Genomic DNA, 21,492 nt, shown 5'->3' with positions numbered 1-21,492 from the left:
TAAAATTTTAACCAAATTTAGGAGCAAATATTGTCCATCAATATGGTATAAAATATGGCTCATCAGCTTTAGCTTTAACATGTACTTTTTCAAATCCTCGAAGGCCCTCGCCCAAATTTTATGGGCACTATTTTTTTCAGGTTTCTGAATCACTTGTAAGTCCCCAAAAAAAATTTCACGAGTGTGCTTTAAAAAAAAATTTTTTTTTTAATGGCAAAATATTAAAATTTCATGAGATTTACTCATATACACCTTAACTTTAGCACCAGGGTCGCGTACACTTCTCATCACGGCTTACGGTCAGTACCTCGGATGAGAAAGATCGAACATGTAGATTACTCTACATGAACAGTTAAACCTTTTTTTTTCATCCTTTGTTTTTGCCGAAATTTAAGTCATAAAATTAGAGTCACTCGACCAGTGATTGAAAGGTTTAGAAAAATTCTGCTTTCAAGCAACTTGGATGCATGTTTTCAGTCAATTTCAGGTGATCGAACCAAAAGTTTGTCAAAGTTCATACCTTCCTATACCTATTAGAATTTTCACAAAATTTTCAATTGAGTTTTTTATTTATAAAAGTTCATGAAAATGAAAGAAAACGTGCTTTACCAGTGAATGAAACATTCAATCCAGTGAATGAAAGCCGCGAAACCAGTAAATGAAAGTACAAATAGCTATATTGATTCTGGACCCGATAATCGTTCGAATAGTTAGCAATAATACCAATGAATAGCATAAAAATTCGTCGTTCATGAATAATGTAGTTATCAATTAATGATTTTTGTTCAAAGAAGTGCTTTCATTCACTGGTATGCTTTCAATCACTGGGTAGGTGACTCTACTGTTTGAGAGTGACCTATGAGTTTAATCGTCTCACCCATGGTAGTGGCCGTAAGCATTAGTGTTCTGCAGAAGTGTACGCTACCCTGATCTCGAAGCTCAATCGGTGCACTATGAAAATTACAAGAGGTAGCCAAAAACACTATGAATATTGATGAAAAACTCTTTTCAAGATCATGCGGCAAGTGATTTATAACACAATATTTACTTATATGAAAGAAATGAACTAATTGGTTCTCTAGAGCTTGGCTAGAAGTTTTTTTTGGTCAATCAGATGCAGTATGAACATGTTTTACCATCGAAATAAAAAAATTTGAACTATTATAACATAAAAAAAATTTTTGAATGTGGCGGAAATTTTGTCGACAGAGATTTTGTCAGCGGAAATTTTGTCGCGCTCCTGTATCACATACACGCAGACGTTGATTTCTAGCTTAAGCTCGGTATCGGTAACACATTTTTTTTGTATTAAACAGTAGTGCAATTATATTGAAACTTTTGAAATCCTAAAAATTCAAATTTATCAAAATATGAACTGTAAGTATCAATATTTATAATTTAGTTCAGTTTTCTTCTCAAGCAATAAAAATTCTTTCGATTACTTTAATATTATAAAAAAACATGAGTACATTTTGTAAAATAGTTTTGAATTATTTACCTGATTTTCAACCCCCACAACCGCAATTGGTTGAAAACACACAACTTTCTTATGAAAATTAGCAAACCTATTACGACATGACGTCAGGTAAAAATTTGAACGAAATATTTCATTTCTGTTACAACGTCCAGTGTCGTTCATTAGCCATACATTATTTTTTATCACATTTACTCTAAGTAAATTTAATTACAGAAACGTTTACACCTCTTATGATTTCGGGAAGATCAAAAACATTAAGGTATCATAGTTTTCGGCGGACGAACTCACGATAACCTATTCTCACACAGTTTTTTGAGATAATCTAGTTCTTTTAAGACATTTCAAATAACATATTGCTAATAAAATGCATCGATTTGTGTGACTAATGAATAAATAATGAATAATGATAATTTAATAACAAGTAGAGAGAGCTCTATGCATAATTACTTATGATAAATATTAATTACCTTTGTTTAAAAGTCATACTTCCTTATTTTCCTCATATAAAAGTAAGATTTCCTAGTTCTCGTTAAAAATTCCAACGGTTTTCTAGTTTCCGTGAAAAAAAAACTATAACTTCGTACTATTCTTAAGAAATCGCGCGAAATGTCTTGGTTTTCGTAATAAAAATTGAAACTTCTTAATTTTCGTAAGACATCTCAATCTCCCTCATTTTCGTAAGGGGTCTCGCAATATACTTTATAATAATAGAAGTATAGCAAAGATCTTGTTTAAATAATTACAATACGACATCTAAATGGGTTCCTTAAGTATTAAAAGTTTCTTGAATTTCCACATGTACTTTAAGGTTTTGATTGAAATTATTCATTGAAATTGAATAATGCAATTGTAATGTTTTCCATGATACAGTACACTTTAGCAACGATTTTGTTTCAGTCTTTTAGATTTACTTCCAAGTCGTTTATCAATTTCAAATTGAATAAGCTTTTCAATTTTAAGCAGAGAGTTTCACGGACCATTTTCGTATTACGTTAATTTTTTCACATTTATAATTTGTATTAAGAAGAATGATGATTCTAAAATTCTTTATCTAAAACGAAAAGACAAAAATAAACTAATAGATCCCGGGTATTTAGATGAAGTCTACGAACCTATTCTTTAAGGAAGCTTTGACATGCCATTTAAAGAGCAAAGTTCCAAAAGCTCTAACAGCTGGTGCATTCAAGATGATAAAAGAGAAAGATTGCATTTTTATCAGCGGCATTTATGCGACATACGCACCGGGCATAAGCTCGAGGGTACAGACATGTTACATTAGCTGCGCTGCATATAGCATAGGACATGCGTTAAGCGAGAAGTAATTCTGCGACAATGCGCGTACTTGGCAAAGGTGCTGAATTACTGCTTTATTCTCTCCCACCTCAAAGTAGTCACACATGCACGCGTATGTATCAGCTTTATGACACCCACTACCTCGCTAGTCTGACGCGCTCGCAGGGCCCTTAAGCGTAACGTCGGTCACAGCTACAGCGGAGTATATAGCAACGACGCATCACGCGCGCACAAGAGCAAAAAGCAAGCGGTCCAACACTCAAGCTCGCTGCGGCCAATGCACAACTGTCACTGAACATCTCAATGCATAGAGCGCAATAGCACGGCTCGAGTGAGCTCAACTGCACTTAAATCGATCTGGCCACACTCCGAGGTCCCGAATTCGAGAGGAAGAAATTCGGCTTGTTGAGAGCCAGACGAACGCGTGGACAATTTCCACAAGAGCGATGCTAACGAGGAAACACCATCGCCAGTGACATAAGGAGGGACGGAAGTTCTCCGCCGCTTTGTGGCCTTGCTGGACGATTCATTAAGCTCGATTCATCGCGGTCATCATCGAGACGCACGTACAGACATTATCTATATTTGCTACTGTGTACGTTCTGACACGACTCGAACAACCTATCGTCCCTAGCAGTTTTTCTTCGAGTCTCGAGCCATTTCCATCTATTGACGCCGGAATGACGATTGGTCCTTTGAGATTCTCATCGTTTCTGGTGATCCTCGTTACTAAAGCTCTCGTAAATTAAATCTTTTTATTTCCTTCGAAAAGCCATTTTGCATAACATAATTGTGTGAATAGCCAAACTCACATAACTTATATATGTTTTTTAATAATTATTGTGCACCGATATGGGAGCGAAAAGTGTTTTCAAGACGTTCGTCTTGATTTTACTATTTTACAAAGGTAAGGAAAGATTTTTACTTATAAAACAATTGAGTCGGGTAAAGAATTTCAATGCATTAAGTTTGAACGCAACGCATAATTAAAAAATAGAGTTGAATAATTTTACGTCTATAAAATAAATTATATGTATTAAATAAATTAAGTAAATCAATTAGAAACCTCCTAGCAGTATGATGCTGATTCAGCTCGCAATGAAATATAACATTAAATATACAGACACACACATTTTTGAGTAAATGCTCAAAAATCTATTACTATTAGCTTCATTCGCGAGTTGAAGCAGCATCTTCTTAAGAAAAGTAGCACTTTTACTACGCTTCTTTCTGAGGTAGCATTATATCGTTAGGAGGCATGAAATGAATCTATCAGTCTGCCATGCATAGATCATTTCAAAATCAGTGAGGTTTTTATGAAATGTGATGAAAGAGTAAAAATAACAAAAATTTGTTTCCGATAGAAGATTACCCTAACACATCAAAAAAACTATTTTTCTATTTTTATCTCGATTAAAAATTGTACACTTATAAAATAAAAACAATTAATTGTTCTGATTCAGCTTTAATTAAGAAGTTGTTAACAATACATTTTATGTGCACATATACTCTTTCTTTGCAGTTGCGGCTCAGAGTTTACTCCTGGAAGAAGAAAAAGAGCCAAGTTACCTTGCCGCAGCCGTCGGCGAGTACGTCGTTTTCAATTGCGATCTCGACTTCCCACATGACATACCGATACCCTACATACTATATTGGAATCGTGATGTAAGTTTTCTAGATCATAATTTTATATCAAAGGTTTTGCGCTTTTAAACCTTTAAATCCTCTTCATCATGCTCGATTCAATCATAAAATAATGATATCTGCATCATGTATCATTCATACGTATTTCGCGTTACCTATTATTCAATAACTATGTTTGTTAAAAGAAAAACATTTAACTCTAAATTTTTTTTATAAGCTACATACTTCGGTATTCATTCAGTGGTGAAGCAAAAAGAATAAAACATCAAAAATTAAACATAATTTTTACAGACATTTATGGAAACAATGATTATATATCAACTAATTTTATTCGAGTATTATGAAACGACTGTCATTAATTTAAAATTTGAACTTATAAAGGCTCTGATTCGGACCAAAAGTAACAAAAGCTGCTTTCCGAAATTCAACTGAAGTCATAAATAGGTCTAATTGTTGAACTAGCAGCGGTATGGTTGTATACTACCGGTAATGTAAAGATGATCAATTTTACCCTGGTAGACATGCAACATTTTTTCATCATTGGTGTAACGCTTTTTCTCATAAAAAATGTCCATTTAATGGTCATTTTCCATGAATTGCCAATGGTGAAAAAATGTTGCATTTCTACCAGGGTACGTATGGACGTAATCATGCAATGGTCGACGAATCCTGTTGGACGTGCACATTTACTCGTTGGCGCTGATCATTATCGGTTGGTTTTGATCGATTTCCTGACGATGAAATCGTCGCCGTACAGACTTAAATGTATGGAGGTCAACCGTTCGTCCGGCGGAACCGCGAACGCGACGGCAGCGAGAATAATTCGATGCAACAGCGCGAGCAAGCACATACGGCTGATTGGCGATTACAGCGCATTACGCGAGTTTAAGCGATGCACCGCCAAGACCATCTTTCTCTCTCTTTATGCCTCTCTCTTGCTTGTCCATTGTTAGATTGCTTGCCTCGGCACGCAGCTGCTCTGCATGCACAGCTCTTGGCTAGAGCTCACAAATCTAGGTAGCTTACTGGGGCACGTGCATTAAAGCATGGCTAAGGAGGCTGTGCCCTTAAATCAACAAACGACAGGAAACGCACGAATGATAAACGAGCTAAAGAACTCGACTCATGCCGAGGTTTTAACCCTCTCTGCCACAAGTTACTTTTTTTACCAATCGAACGGTCATTAATCTATCAATTATGATAAGATGCCGCCAATTTTTAAGGTTCAATTTTCGTAATACTTTAAATTAATCTTTGAGTGTACAATGCATTCATAACTCTTGTCCCCTCATTACTCGTCACTTTGAAACATATATCGTTAGCTGATGTGGGAAAAGTACCGTACAGCTTTATGTACATATCTACATAACACGATTACGTGAAGTGCAAAACCTGATGCAATTTCAGACTCGCTACTCGATTACACCGATCCTCGCGATATTCGTGCGATTTTTGACACGGATTTTGTGTTTAGAAATTAAATAAAATTTTTTTTATTTTCTCAAAAAAAATATGAGCAGAACAAGTATTGTTCAAAAAAAGTTTTTTTTTAGTTATAATGTGATGGTTAAATTAAAAATCAAATCTTGATGTCAATCATATAAACTACTACACATTGAAGGGTCTTGATAAGTATTTCACGTTCGTAATTAATTCGATCGATAAACAAGTAAAAAAATGAAAGTTTGCTTGGATTTATTGATTCCGTTATAATGTTTTATTACAGATAATTAATGGAAACATTAATTCAAATAATCATATTTGTCGCTGTTCAACTTGTCTTTCTTCGAAAACATTAGACGAAGAGCATAAGCTAAATGACATTGTGTAAACAAAAGCTTATAAGAAGAGCGAGGAAAGCCGAAGACGACTTTTGATTCGTAATTGCCTGATCCGAATGCATAAACAGGTGCGCGTCTTCGCGTCATGCTGGTAGTAATTCTAGTAGTCAAGGCAAAGTTGTTATAGATTTTTAGCGCTCAGTAGATGAACATTTACTCCACCTCTTGATACTGCTGCCGCATTTTGATGGCCCCCAATAATAACTATGAAACAGGTGTAAGCTTATATGTACTGTTCAAATTGACTACGAAAAAAAGTATTTTACCCGGAATTGTATCAATTAAAGGGACCTCCCTCCTCCAAATTAAAAAGAAAAAATGTTTTTTCAAAGATTTATTTGTAATGAAAACGACATATCTTAATGAAACTTTTTATACATACCTTGTTGTTATTGACCTTATACTACATGAAAAAATTTTTTTATAATTTTTTGCCACCCAGTGTCGTCTGCTACAATTGCTTTAAGGANGGGGGGGGGGGGGGGGGGGGAGGGGATATGGTCCTGGCCTTGAAAAATTTAAAACTTTTTTATTGTTTTATTTTATTGTTTATACTTTCAAGAGTATTCTGTTGAAATTTCAGCCCAATCGGAGCAAAATTGACGAAAATATTGAACTTTTAGTTCGATAACTATTATGTATCTAATATATAATGTTGTATCTTTGAACTACGATTTCTCAAAATGACATTTTTCAAATCGGCGAGAAACGTCACTCAAAAACTAACTACCCAACTGACCCTTTTGGAATTTTGCACAGTTCTTTATTAATCCTCTGAGCAGGTACTGACGTCGAAATATTTCGATTTTTCCGAAAATTTTTTTGTTTATAACAAATTTTCAGAAAAAAGGTCGATTTTTCATGTCTGGATGCAATTTAAACGTTTTTTTCAACTTCAAAATTACGTCAAAATTCGAAAAATCACTATAAAAAAAAACTACGTCAGTACCTGATAAAACTCATAAACTAATGAGGTAATTTTGCATTTTTCGATTCAGATGATTCTGAGAAAAGATACGTTTATCACCAGAATTTTCATGACTTTTCCGTAGATTTGCTTTTAAAGGCCCAAAAATTAAAATTTTTTGATGTCATTTTCACAAAATATTCTCGAAGTCATGTACTTTCGCATATTTATTTTAGAAATAATTTTTTTTTTGTACAAGTAAAAAAATACTTCCAAAAATGGAAAAAAATCGATAAATCAGCACCATTAAAAGAACACGAAAAAAAAACTGCGACGGGAAAGATTAAGAAAAAAACATCAATTTTATATCCCTGAAATTTTAACACAATAATCTGCCCATGTTACTGCTCAGAATGAACTACAATGGAAAAAATCGGGATAATATTTTTGGAGATATGAACAATTTTCGAAAAAAAAGTTCGATTTTCGAAAAAACGCTGCCATTTCTTTATTTTTTTACTAATGATTTTCTAGTTCATTCTGAGCAGTAATGGACAGATTGTTGTGTTAAAATTTCATGGTGATAAAATTAATGGTTTTTTCTTAATGGTTCCCGCCGCGGTTTTTTTAAAATAATTTTAGCAGACGACACTGCGTGGTGAAAAATTATAAAAAATTTTTTCATGTAGTATAAGGTCAATAAAGTATGTATAAAAAGTTTCATTAAGATACGTCGTTTTATTATATTAAAAAAAAAATCTTTGAAAAAACATTTTTTTTTTCAATTTGGAGGAGGGAGGTCCGCTTAAATCAATTGGTAGGTCTAGTGCAGAACTAAAAATATTGAGATAATAAGTATTTAAATTGATTTTTTTCAAGTACATTAGGTGAGAGGTAATTCTGTTCGATGAAATGACGGATTTTCCTACGCTTATGCACGTTCTATCACTCTGTTGGACCGGACAGAATTAACGCTCACCTAGTGTACAGAGCATTTTGGGCGGGACTACTTCCGTTGTCAATAACCCCGATTTCGTTAAACTGGCACAAATTTAACGCTTTAGATTCCTTTTCATTTACCAAGTAAATGATGGGTGCAGCCATCATCATTACCACTACTATGAAGTCTACGTCAAAAAAAATGTTTTGTTCTTCAATGGGTTTGCCTTTATTTCTGCGTGTATAGTTAGAGATAATTAAACAGTCGGACGAACTCTACGAGTAAAGTTCAATTTAGATTATATGAGCATCTTCTTCTTGAGGTCACAGACCTAGTACCTCCATTTCCACCCCAGTGATAACGCGTTTTACAGACTGAAAAGCTAAATAAGTCTGTAAATTGTACGCTCGGAGATTTCTTCCGCAATAGTTTTAATTATGAGTATTCTTTGAAAAAGGTGAAGGATGAAAGTGAGTGTGTACATTCTACTCACAGGAAGTACTCGCAATATCTGAATCCAACTTCATTCGTTACCGTAGATAGATTGTATTTCCTTCTGCTTAAGGACTTATAGGCATCTTTAACTAATAAAATAAAATAAATATCTCAGAAGTTTTTTTTAACTTTTATAGACTTGGCAAAAAAACTTAGAGTTTTTCGAGTATTTTTGAAGGTCTACATCACCTATAGGGTCCAAAAAATATCCCTAATAACGTTCAAGCCTTGGTTGATTGAGAGACTTGAGTGCATTAAAATATAAGCGCATACCGTAAAATCTAAAGAGTTTTATAGTTGAGCTTCGCAGTCACTAGGTTGTGCACATCATCTTCAGGATATTATTGGGCATAAACGCAACCTCTGGCTAAGTGTTTAATGAAGATGAAAATCTCTACATACAGCGAACTGCATGCGCCCTCTCATGTCTTTTTTAATTTAGCCATTTTTTAAAAATTTAATTTGAAAAAATGAAATGAACGAAGATTATATCATAAATTGTACCAAAACGAAATGGACTGGCTCTTTCGCAATAATTTCCTCTCTAGAAAATCAATCAAAATTAGTATCAGGCCGTCAATAGATAAATATACCACATTTTTCATTCATTATACAACACAAGTATTTGCGCGCCACTAAAAGTTTTATACGAAACTGTTGAACTATCAATTACAACGCTTATGAGACATGCTCACTCTAAATACCTCACCACTTTCATGGAATAGGATTTAAAATTTTCCTTTTTACAATTATTTAGAAAAACACGGGGGTCATGTTACTTTAAATATGTTATTTGTAACTTCTCTGTTGTAAAATCGAAAATATCCTTTAAAAAATTTTGAACGCTCTTTGACCGAAAAATGTCCTGGAAAAAATGTTAAGAATCTAAAAATAATTATACGTCACAATATCGTATGTTGAATCCGTAAATGGATTTCTTTTATACAGACATCAGTTACAAATTCTGTCTGGTTTATAATTGAGATATACCAGGTACTAAAATTAACAAAAGTCAATTTCGTACCCGTTACAGAGCATCTCGACAAGGAAACAAATACACTTTTTTTAAATCAAGATGAAAGGAATCTGATGTTTTTTTTATCGGTTAAATTTAATCTTCCAATAGATCCCGAATTCTTATTTTGAAACGTCTAATTAATCAACTATAAAAATCTCAGCTCTGTGCAATAAAATATTATACTTTAAAAATTTGTTTAAAAATGATAACACAGGCACACGACAATTTGAAAAGTTCAGTTCCAGAGATCTGACCGCATAGACAATTGGTTTTTGGGATGGCTGAATCAGAATTCAGCATTAGATTTTCTGGGTTGGTTCATTTTTAAGGGCATTTGAAGGTCAGATTGAGAAGAAGTAGTAAACAAATCTGAAAAAATACATACCAAAGTTTTTGTGCAAAAAAAAAGAATCATCAGCTGTGTGCAGCTGTACCAAAATCTCTTCATCGAAGTACAGCTGACTTCATAAAATTCATCTCAACTCGGAGTATTCATCATCCTCAAAAACCTTGATATAAATTTTTTCCGATTTTTTAAATTTTTTTACTTAATCTGAATTTTAAATAACCTTGAAAATTATGCAAGTTAGAAAAACTGATGCCAGATTCGGATTCAGCGACCTCAAATATGTAATATCTACTATACGTGCCGTCTCTGGAACTGAACTTTTCAATTTTGGTGTGTGCCTGTGTAATCAATTGTAACAATGCATTCATTATGCAATAAAAAAACATCACAATTTACCTAAAACCAACTTAGTATTTAATATTGTTTAAATTGATTTTCGAAGATGAAATTTTTCATTTTAGGGTCAAACAATTTTCTCTTGGTTTGATGGTATGATATCAGCTGACGATGGTTATTCAGGTCGCATCAGATTAATCGATGATGCCAAAACTAGAGGTTTTGGTCAGGGCAGTATTAATCTCACTAATATAAGAGATAGTGACCAAGGGTGGTATGAGTGCAGAGTCATTTTTCCCAATAGAACTCCCAGTTCAAGAAACAATGGTACTTGGTTTCATCTAGCTATTGACGGTGAGTAGAAAATGTTCTTCTCATTTGTTATTAATTACTTTGTTAATTAAAGGTTGATGCAGTTATTGTTATAAAACAAAATGCAGAAAATTATTCCTAAAATTAGTATTTTTAATAATTTGTTATTACTTATAGCATTTAATTCAATATTGATAAAATTTCTAATTATTAAATATTTAAATTTCAATACATCTTAACAACAACTTTTTCTTAAAAATGCTTTGATAACAAATAAATAATTAGACAGTAATTCATGGTGATTGGAGATCTTATATCAATGAAGCAATTTTTATCAAATTATTAATATATCCTGAAACTTGGTGTAAAAGTATCAAGTCATCATTAATTAGTAATAATAAAATGTATTTGTCGTCGCCCCAGCGCAGGAAGGTATTCATTTCAAATCTGTAGCAAGAAGGATACTTACTGCCGCGTAGAGACAAAAAGGTTTCTAACTCAAGCGCAGAAGCAAAAAGGTAGCTTATTCAAACGAAGTGTCAAGTTTTTGCTCGCTGAATTTAGGTTGTTAATCCAGCCGTAAATGATGAAATTCTGTTTCAACATTCAACATTCAACATTTAATTCAAAGTTGTGTAAAGCCTATAACTTCTACTTTCCTCTCAGAACATACAAAGTTCTCCATAAGTGGCAAATTCAGTCGAAATCATGGTGAGATTGATTTGTTTGCTCGCATTTCAAATAGATGAAACTCATTACAGTAGCTCAATTGTTTTTCCTCTTTTTTACTCTAATAAAAAACAAAATTTTATCATTTACGGCTGCGTTGCCAACCTAAATTCAGCGCGTCAAAACTTTCTTGCCACTTCGTTTGAATAAGCTACCTTTTTTGCTTCTGCGCTTGAGTTAGATACCTTTTTGCCTCTGCGCGCGAGTAAGTATCCTTTTTGCTACAGATTTGAAATGAATACCTTCCTGCGCTGGGGCGACGATATGGGCTAAGCCATAGTTGGCGTGATGGTAAAAAAAATTGTTTTTCTTAAATTATGTACTTTCTGAAGGGTACTTTAAAAAGTGAAAATCCTGAAAGTTTCAGCCCTCTAGTTCCAATTCATTAGATTTTCAGGGTCTTAAAGTTTAATTTTTTTTTTCTGCTGATGTTCTGCTTGCAATTCTGATTTTCTTGGATTAATGTGGAAAAATTGTTGAATCATGGTTGAATTCTACATCAAATTTTACATTAAAAACCATGATTTAACAATTTTTTCATATTAACCCAAGAAAATCAGAATTGCAAGCAGAATATCAGCAGAAATAAAAAAATTCAACTTAAAGACCCTGAAAATCCAATAGCGTTGGACCTAGAGGGCTGAAACTTTCAGGATTTTTACTTTTCAATGTGCTCTTCAAAAGTACATAATTTAAGAAAAAAAATTGTTTGGACCATCACGCCAACTATGGCTTAGCCCATGTAAATATAACGAGATGCTGTAGAAAATAATGATAAGCTCGGTGTACAAACTATTACCGATAACTGAGATTATGACAATGATGACGATGATCATGATCATGATATGCAATGTTGTACTGAAATTTCTCATTCGTTCATCTGTGTAATAAAAGACAAGAGCTTGAAGTTTACTTGCGGTGATGCAGAGTAATTATTGCTTAATACATATAATTTTGCAACGTATTATTATATACCAAATTACGTTGAGCCATAATTTAATAAATTAATGAAGCGATAATTAACCATAAGTATTATTGAGCTTTTAATGCGATCGACTTGTTTGAAACAAATATTCGAAAAAATGTCAAAAAATAATAATGCATCTGACACGCTTCTTTACTAACCACTAACCATGTCGGATTGGTCAAATCCTTTAACCCAGGTTTGTTGCCGCCAACGACCGATGTTCCAGGCGAGACGCTCTTGGCTGTTCCCCCCATTAATAAGACTGTCATGGAGGGAGATCCAGTCTCTTTTGACTGTGTTGCAAAAAATAATAAATCTACAGTGACATGGTATCGCGAAGGAGTAGAGATCTCAAAACAACAGGTTTGTAAAGCCTATTTCTCCCTTAACATTATATGTATTAAAATTTACACATATTTTTTGCAGGATCTCTTAGAACGAACAATTATAGCTAGCGATGGCGCGCTCACTATCAATCCATCTTTGATGGGTGATCTTGGCGAATACAGCTGTACCGTAACCAATGAATATGGGGAAACACAAAGTGCTGCTGCTTATCTGAATGTACAATGCAAGTGCCCAATTTGTATTAATAACTCTGTTTAAGTCATAAAATTGATGAGATTCCACGATTTTGTATTTGTAGACAGAGCTAAAGTTATCTATGCTCCAAAAGAAGTATTTTTACCTTATGGTAAACACGCTCTATTAGATTGCCATTTTCGAGCGAACCCACCGCTTACAAATTTGAGATGGGAAAAGGATGGATTTCTCTTTGATCCATACAACGTGCAAGGAGTGTTTTACAGAAGAAACGGGTCACTATTTTTCAATAAAGTAGATGAAAGTCATGCCGGGAGCTATACGTGTACACCTTATAATGCTCTTGGTACAGAAGGGCCAAGCTCACCAATCAATGTGGTTAGTTTTTTCACTGAGGAACTAGTTAAGGAATATGAAAAATTTTTTCCATAGTTTCAAAGATTTAAAAATAAATATTTTTTGATTTCGATTATTCTCGAAATTTAAAAAGTTCAAATACGTAAAACATAATTAACCCATTAACGCGCAAGAGTGCAATTATGTGCATGAATTTGCCATTGTAAAAAAATCATAGATAATGTAAAAATCTTTTCTTGAAAATCCACATCCAGGGATTTTTAGGTATGCTCTTTCAGAATCCAGTGTTTTTTTGCGATAAATAAACATTATTAACGTTTATTTTGCAATTAAAAAAAGATGTGATTTTTTGACTTAAAATTTTTTTTCAAAGTCGATTTTTTACCTTGCCCTGCCTTCGGAGGGTTCCTATAGCACCAGCAATCGTGCACTTTTTCATCGAACCTTCAATAAACGTGTTTCTGCGATTTCTGTATAGCCCCTATACTTCTAAAATGGCGGATTTATGCCCGCAATATATAAATTCACTTATTTTTATTCAGACATTATTGAATTTATAAAAAAAACTCATACAATGAAAAATATTTAAGTTTGTTCAAAGAATACGTGTAAATTTTTTAAGAATTTTTTTGGAACATTTTGGATCTTTTAATTCCGGTCATTTTGCAAAATTTTCAAAGTGGTCTGAAAAATGTTGAAAAAATTAACACGTATTCTCTGAACGGTATCAAATACTTTTTTTCCCTCAAAATCGTACTTTTTAGTTGATATTTAGCGCATGTGAAAAAATGAGTGAATTTATATATTGCTGGTCGGTATAAATCCGCCATTTTAGAAATATAGGGGCTATACAGAAATCGCAGAAACACGTTTCTTGAAGGTTCAATGAAAAAGTGCACGCTTGCTGGTGCTATGGGAACCCTCCGAAGGCAACGCAATGTAAAAAATCGACTTTGAAAAAAAAATTTAAGTCAAAAAATCACATTTTTTTAAATTGCAAAATAAACGTTAATAATGTTTATTTATCGCAAAAATAACACTGGATTTTGAAAGAGCATACCTAAAAATCTCTGAAAATGGATTTTCAAGAAAAAATTTTTACATTATCTACGATTTTTTTACAATGGAAAATTCATGCACAAAATTGCACTTTTGCGCGTTAATTGGTTAATATGAATTACATCATGTGATAATAATACAATTAATATTTATATTATCAAAATATAACTTTTTTATTTAATAATCAATCAAAATACATCACTTAAATGATGAAAAATAATTTTTTAGCATTTTAAAAATGTTCTGTTCACTTTTGAAAACTAGATCGTTCAACGTCCTCCGGTTTTTACGGTGATTCCTCAGCATTTGTATATGCGTAAACTTGGTGATACATTGGAAATACCCTGTGATGCGCGAGACGGTGATCTCAATCACAGGCCATCAATAATGTGGTATAAGGTGAGTGTTTGCTTTAAATGATTAAGTAATAAAGAAGTTTGTGATAATTATTTACAATTATCTCTATAGGATGGAATACCCTTATCACCAGATAGGATGTTTATAAAAGGAGGAAATTTAACTATTGAACGGATACAGGAACAAGATAGAGGAATGTATCAATGTGCTGCGAGCAACGAAGCTGCTACAGTTGTAGCAGATGCTGAATTAATGGTTCTTAATGTACCACCACGTGCGCCTTACAATTTAAGTGCTAATAGTACCAAAAATGCTGTAACATTGACATGGGTCCCTGGTTATGTCCGACCCAAAATGGAATATTCTATATGGTAATTAAACTATTGCAATCAAGTTTGTTATAACTGTTGATTCACATAATTTTTCAAGTATAAGGTATAAACCCCAAGCTTTTCAAAAGTAATTTAATAACAATTTACACTACTCAACAAAATTATCACAACATAAAATTTCATCGAAATTTTGTCAATTTTCAAATGCTTTTATCTTGGTCTATTTTCATCGAATTAAGACGAATTTTTCTTTTTGATTTCTTGGGAATTTCGTCCTCTTTCAATAAACTTTCAAGTCAATATCGAGTTACCAGTTGTATTTGAACGCTACGCTAAAAGTTAATGAAAAAATTGATTGTTTAAACGTGTCCATGGACTATAGTAATTAGTTTATCAAAATCTATCATACAACATTTCAAAGTACTTTTTCAACAAGTAATTAAAAAAAAAAAAATAGAGCTCTCTACGATAATTTTTGTGCCCTGTAATTCGTTATGAAAGTACCATTTAAAGTACGTAAAATCCCTTGTTTAGCTGAAATCGATTCGATTTTTGGTCATTTTCGTACACAAGTGGTACCTTCATAACGACTTACAGGGCACAAAAATTATCGTAGAGAGCTCTATTTTTTTTAAATTACTCGTTGAAAAGAGTACTTTGAAATGGTGCATAATAGATTTTGATAAACTAATTACTGTAGTCCATGAACCCGTTTGAACAATTAATTTTGTTGAATAATGTATTTTATGTAAGTGTACTTGGCCATTTGGAAAAGTTAAAATACTTATGGCATTTAAATATTGGCTAATGTACTCAATTTCTCTGAATTAGATGCTTTTTTTAGGTATAGACCTACAGATACATCTGAATGGCGAACAATGAAAATAGTATCCAGAAAAATTACTGAAGCTACTGTAGGAAATTTGGCTCCAGGCAAAGAGTATGAATTTATGGTACTTAGCCAGGATAAACATGGAGATGGAATGTTCAGCAAAACCGTTCGCATTTTCACTCAACCTAGTGAGTTATATAGTTTAAAATTAAAATCTAATGCTTAATTCTGCCCTAAGAATTGAAAATTATTATAAATTAATTTATAAATCTCCATTGTTGTTTCAGACATGAACTTACAAAATATCGCATCTGAATTTAAATTCTCGCAAGGTAATAAATCGTCTAATGCCTTTTTCATTTATTTTAATAGAATATTATAAAAAAAAATATTTTGTCAATTTGGTAAAGAAGAAAACGCTCGATGAATTTTCAATTGTAGATGAATATAATATGGGACCTCCACGAAACGTTCGAGTTCAAGTAACAGTAGAAGGATATCTTGTAACGTGGGAGCCTCCAACCACCGGTAAAGAAAAAATTAAGTACTACACTGTGAGGTGGTTCAGAGGGCCTTCTGAGCACTTGTACGGAAGAGCTGAAACAACTGATACTTATTATTTGGGTAATATACAATTAAATAATGCCTTTTTTTAGTAAGAATAGTGATTCTTAGAGCTCACTTAAAAAATGAGTAGACACTTGAGAAATTATCTGACGTTTTGTGAGTTATTGAACAATTCTGAATATTTCTATGAACATTTATACTTATTCATTTTATTAAGCCCGAGCAGCCTGCAATAAATTATCGTGTTATTTGTGATTCTTCTTTACTGACCGTAAATTAACTGCAGCTGTGTACTACTATACAGACGAAATCTAATTTTTTTTACAAAAAACAAAGGATTGACTGTTTAAATTATTGAAGAAGGTTCATAGAGCTTAAACGAGTGGACCTTTGTAACTTATTTTGGGGAATTTGTCTTACAAGTTTAGTTCTATTAGTAAACAGTGCGGATGAATAGTTTTAAGAGATTTAGCAAAACTCAAAATAAACAATAAATTCGATTAAATGAAAATTCTATATCATTCATTAAAATCCTTCAGTTGTGCCACATCGGTTTAAGTTATATAAACATCAATCAATAATTAAAATGGGTGATCGATAATTTTTTCGTGATAAAAAAGGATAAATAATTTGGCCCTTAATCGGTCCAATACCAAGAGACCCTAATTTTGACTTATTTTTCGGCGCGCTATTTTTTTATGAAACCATTGTCAAAATAATGTAAAAATACAATATATAATAAAACTTTTATCGGTCTTTTCAAATAAATTGTGCACATTTGTTTTCACAATGATCGTATTTTTCACTATGATTATATATCACTTCACTATTATTATATTTGGTACTATGAGGTACATACAAGCCTATACTAAAAGTTTGCGGCGCTGGTTCATCCAGATTCAAGATGGCAGCCACCAAAACAGCTGATTTTAGCCGAAAATTTAACAAAAAGCTTCGGTGTCTTTTTACTCGGTAAAAATGGACTGTACGAAAAAATGTTATAAAACAAAAATGCTTAGAATTGATTAAAGAACACGGGTGAATTTTTCCAGAATTTTTTCGATGATTTTGGAAATTTTTGGATATAGCTGTATCTATAACATTTTTTTATAGAGTCCATTCTTACCAAGTAAAAGAATACCAAAGCTTTTTTTTTAATTTTCGGCTACAATCAGCTGTTTTGGTGGCTACCATCTTGAATCTGGATGAACCAATGCTGCTAACCTTTAGTATAGGCCTGTATGCCACCAGATCCAGAGTTTCAAGCCGATCCGAATGCGTAATCGTGGTGAAAAAAACGATCATTTGGAGAAAAAATGTTCAAAAACCACGTTTTTTTTGTTTTAACAAATGTATTTTGGAAACGGTTGCACAAATCATAAATTTGACAATGGTCTTATGAAAAAATAACAAGTAGAAAAATTAGAGTCATTAGTCAAAATTAGGGTCTCTTGGTATTAGACGGGAACTCATCAAAAATGGTACATTAGGTAACAGGACAAGTGTATATTAGGGTGGAGAGAAAAAACCCTTTTGAAGCCAATCATCTACTCATAGCAATAAAACGTTACTATTAGATGAAATAAAAATGAAAGCCGCGTGCTAGGCACGAACAAACAATGTCTTCAGCTGGTGCACGAAAATTTAAAAAAAAATAATACCATTATGCGTCAAAATGAAACCGTTGCAAAATTTTTCGGTTTGGTTAACCGATAGTACATGATAAAAAATCCAGGTAAACCGATTTGGCTAAAATTTTCAGGTATTATTATACATTATTACACACATATATAGAGACTTATCGGTTACCATAGACCATACCATAGATGGTTCTCTATGAAATTTCAGCCCTCTAAGTCTTGAGAAGCGGAGACTAGCCCACAGGAAGGTCGAAAATAAAAACGATATAATTTTTAGGCTTTATTTATTTTTTGCGTATATTTGCATAGCTGTACGCTGCGTAATTGTACAGCTATAAAAACGCACAAGGAATCTAATTTTTATTTTCTAAAGACATTTCCAATAATGTAACTTTGTATGGAGTTTTTTTCAATTTTTACTCAAGCTACAATCCGAAACATGCAATTTCTTGCGTCACGCTCCAAACTACATTTGTTTTTGTTTTTTTTTGTTTTAATTTTTATAATTTTACACATGCCGGACTAACTTAAACTCCATTGATAATTAAATAGTCTCAAAAAATGCAAAATGAAGTTTAATTTGGTTGAACTTGAATCTTTTTATGTGCCATCTGAAATCAAAATTATAGCTGTTTGAAGTTTTATTAAAAATTCAAGTTTCACATTATACCATATCTAGTCTATGATAAAATCACAGGTTTAAATAAAATTTTGCAATGGTTTCATTCATAACGATACTGTTTCTTTGAAATTCAATCTTCAAGCTTCATGCGCCCAGAAAACGATCGGCGTCAAAAATGTTTTTAGGCTCCTCCCAAGTATACATACTTTAAGATTCAATGTAGAGGTAATTACTATAAGCGCTTTCAGGGCTCTCAAATTTCAGAAAGATTAATAATTAGGCTTGTGCTTAGAATATTTCTAAATTTTATCTGTCTCATTTTCAAATAACTATATATTGATTTTATAATTAAGAATTTTTTCAAAATCAACATTTAATTTTCAGTAAAAACTTTAGAAGAAGAAAACTATTACACATTTGAAGTAGTGGGAACTTCAGAAAATGATGATATATCAGTAAGCGATAGATTTACTTTGGAAGTTCCTGCATACCGGAGAAACCGAGCTATATCGATGGGAATAGTGGCAGGAATTGGTTTTTTGGCCGCTGCTTTGGGAGCTATTTGGTGGGCTAAAAAACGCTTTTGTCAGAATACGGCCGATGCAAAATGATCATCTTGCGTTTCTTAAAAAATTAAACTCAAATTTATGACTAACAGACATTCTAAAATCTGATTATAGCTGGGTAAATTTCAGCAAAATTTAGTCATTTCAGAGATACATTGAGTTCAGTTTTTATATGAAATTTGTTTTTATACAAGTTCAACTCTATTGATGAATTAGTTGATACATATAATAGCTTTACTTTGTTGGAAAATTAAATTTCAGAATTATATATATGGGTAAGGCTCAGAAATCATAAGACATCTGAAAAATAATGTAACTATGATGAATGTCTTCAGAATTTTGCATTAATTTTTGTGATGCTCTAGATTAAGCTAGGAAGCTCCAATCGAACACTTGAAACGGTCGAAATTTATTAAAATTTGAAAAGGAATTCAAAAAAAATATTTTCAAAATTTTTTACCGGAACCTCTGGTTCGTTATGGTCAATTAAAAAATTTGAAAAAATTCAAGGTAATGTATTTCGATGAAGAAAATGAGAAAAAAATTTTCCAGATTTTTCAAGGCTTTGTATCGCCCTAAAAAAGTTATTTTCGGTAAAAAAAAGCGTTTTTCGGCTCTAGACGTCAGAGTCCTCTCTGAAAAAATTCGAAAAAATTCGAGGTTATGTATTTTGATGCCAAAAGTAAGTGAAAAAAAACGGGCTTTGAATTGCATCGTAGCGCCGTATACGAATTTTCAACATTTCAAATGATTTTTTCTGAAGACTTGAAGCATTCAAAAAATCTGAAAAAATTCAAGGTTGTTTGGATTGGTGAAAAGTATTTTTATGAATTTTTTCAGATTTTTTGATTACTTAAGGAGGCTGAAGCGATGCAAGGTGGTTCTGTATTAAAGCGCTACATGCGCAAGGCTATATGCGTCACGCAGCGCCCAGCGTTAGCAAGGCAGAACACAGGGAAAAAGTGTTGGACTCTTGATATCTTTTTTATTTGCCTGAAAACACCCATTTATAATTATATCATTCGAAAGCCAATGAAATTTCCTATAACATATGTTAATTTCATTAACTTGTAAAGAGATTTGAGCTCACAGTACACTAAAAACTGCCACTTCCCATTTGATTCAATGTTAAATGGCCAAAACTTTGAATTTCATTATTTCCCAAATTTGCATGGAAACCCCCAATTTTTTTTACCAAAAATCTTGTAATTTCATGAACTATCAGTGGTTAAAATTTCACTCCGGTCTAAAGATTTTTTCAATTTCGCTACAGCCTCCTTAAGGCCTTCAGAATAAATATAGATAGAAAATAAACGTTTATAGGGGTGGAAGGGAATAGGAGAGGGGAGGTGGTCCAAAATTTTGGTTTTCGCACTTTTTTATCATGTACTATAACATATCTAAAGCACGTCAAGATCGGTGACATACGAGCGCAGGTTTATTTTAAAAATTCTGAGCCTTGCCCATATATATAATATATATCATATATATAGACCTTTCAGATCCGCTTCTCCGAGATCCTCTTCCCATTGGATATACCTCAAAGTACGCACAACTGGGTCATTCTTTTGTTATATATATTACCTTCACCTCCTCTTGTCATATCCCTCTAATCTCTTCGCCCTCCTGTTTCTGTATTGACAAACATAATTTGTAATTTGATAATGTAATGTAAAAAAAGTTTCATAAAGCAGCTGTTTGTTTAAAAAAAATGATTTTTTTAAACCAATAATGAATTAATAAGAATTCTTTATAGATTTTTACTTACGTGATCGATGTAGTTATTTAAAAATTAAAAATATTCTGGCTTATACCTCAATTTTACGAAAGTTCAAATTTTACAATAAATTAATCGAGTCTATTTCCACACCATATTTGAAGTTGATAAATATTGCATTTTTTCTTAGCGGTTTCTGTAGCAGGCCTAATACACTCATGTATTTTGGTTTACGTTTTTTGTATCTATTTTTTGTGGCTTAAAATTGTTCTGTGAAAAATCAGAAAAAAAAGATCAAAAATTTGAAAAGTATAAAAAATATAGTCTTAAGCAGATGTAAGTAATTACAAAAATATTACAAGTTTTATTTCATACATTAAGAAACATCCATTGCGACGGGTAAGAGGGGTAGGGGAGGGGGTAGAAGGAGGTATTGTTATATTCCGAAGACTATTTTCCTTTTAATGATAATTTGTTGATAGTACAATAAAAATATTTGTATTTCTTATGAATGTATATGAACGCATTTCTCATCGTATTTCGTAAAAATCTAAGCTGAAGTCCGAACTGAAAAAATCGACTTTTTTCAGAA

At 32.6% G+C, this 21,492-nt stretch overlaps 1 protein-coding gene across 3 annotated transcripts; it reads left to right on the top strand.

The window, feature by feature from the left end:
- Window positions 1-2,963: 2,963 nt before the first annotated feature.
- Window positions 2,964-19,501, top strand: LOC106659480 (protein borderless). 3 transcript variants are annotated; one of them, XM_014382057.2, is made up of 12 exons: window positions 2,964-3,677; window positions 4,293-4,435; window positions 10,426-10,654; window positions 12,505-12,671; window positions 12,735-12,879; window positions 12,955-13,229; window positions 14,532-14,666; window positions 14,736-14,995; window positions 15,801-15,976; window positions 16,076-16,120; window positions 16,230-16,412; window positions 19,002-19,501. In XM_014382057.2, the coding sequence occupies exons 1-12, from the start codon at window positions 3,623-3,625 to the stop codon at window positions 19,226-19,228; spliced, it is 2,040 nt and encodes a 679-aa protein (XP_014237543.1). In that variant the 5' UTR covers window positions 2,964-3,622; the 3' UTR covers window positions 19,229-19,501. The 3 variants fall into 3 exon arrangements, with proteins under 3 accessions (XP_014237543.1, XP_014237558.1, XP_014237550.1); XM_014382064.2 differs by having other exon boundaries at window positions 2,965-3,677; window positions 12,535-12,671; XM_014382072.2 differs by lacking the exon at window positions 19,002-19,501 and having other exon boundaries at window positions 16,202-16,253.
- The last annotated feature ends 1,991 nt before the right edge of the window (window positions 19,502-21,492 follow it).

This window comes from Trichogramma pretiosum, unplaced genomic scaffold (assembly GCF_000599845.2).
Source record: "Trichogramma pretiosum strain Unisexual culture from Peru unplaced genomic scaffold, Tpre_2.0 scaffold62, whole genome shotgun sequence".
In the NCBI taxonomy this organism is placed as follows: domain Eukaryota; kingdom Metazoa; phylum Arthropoda; class Insecta; order Hymenoptera; family Trichogrammatidae; genus Trichogramma; species Trichogramma pretiosum.
This window is presented reverse-complemented; position numbering and strand designations above follow the sequence as displayed.

Excerpts from the sequence above, each read along its gene's own strand:
- LOC106659480 (XM_014382057.2), top strand. The coding sequence starts at position 3,623 with ATGGGAGCGAAAAGTGTTTTCAAGACGTTCGTCTTGATTTTACTATTT. Across the intron at positions 10,655-12,504 it reads GTTTCATCTAGCTATTGACG|GTTTGTTGCCGCCAACGACC; the intron begins GTGAGTAGAAAA and ends CCTTTAACCCAG. Across the intron at positions 12,672-12,734 it reads TAGAGATCTCAAAACAACAG|GATCTCTTAGAACGAACAAT; the intron begins GTTTGTAAAGCC and ends TATTTTTTGCAG.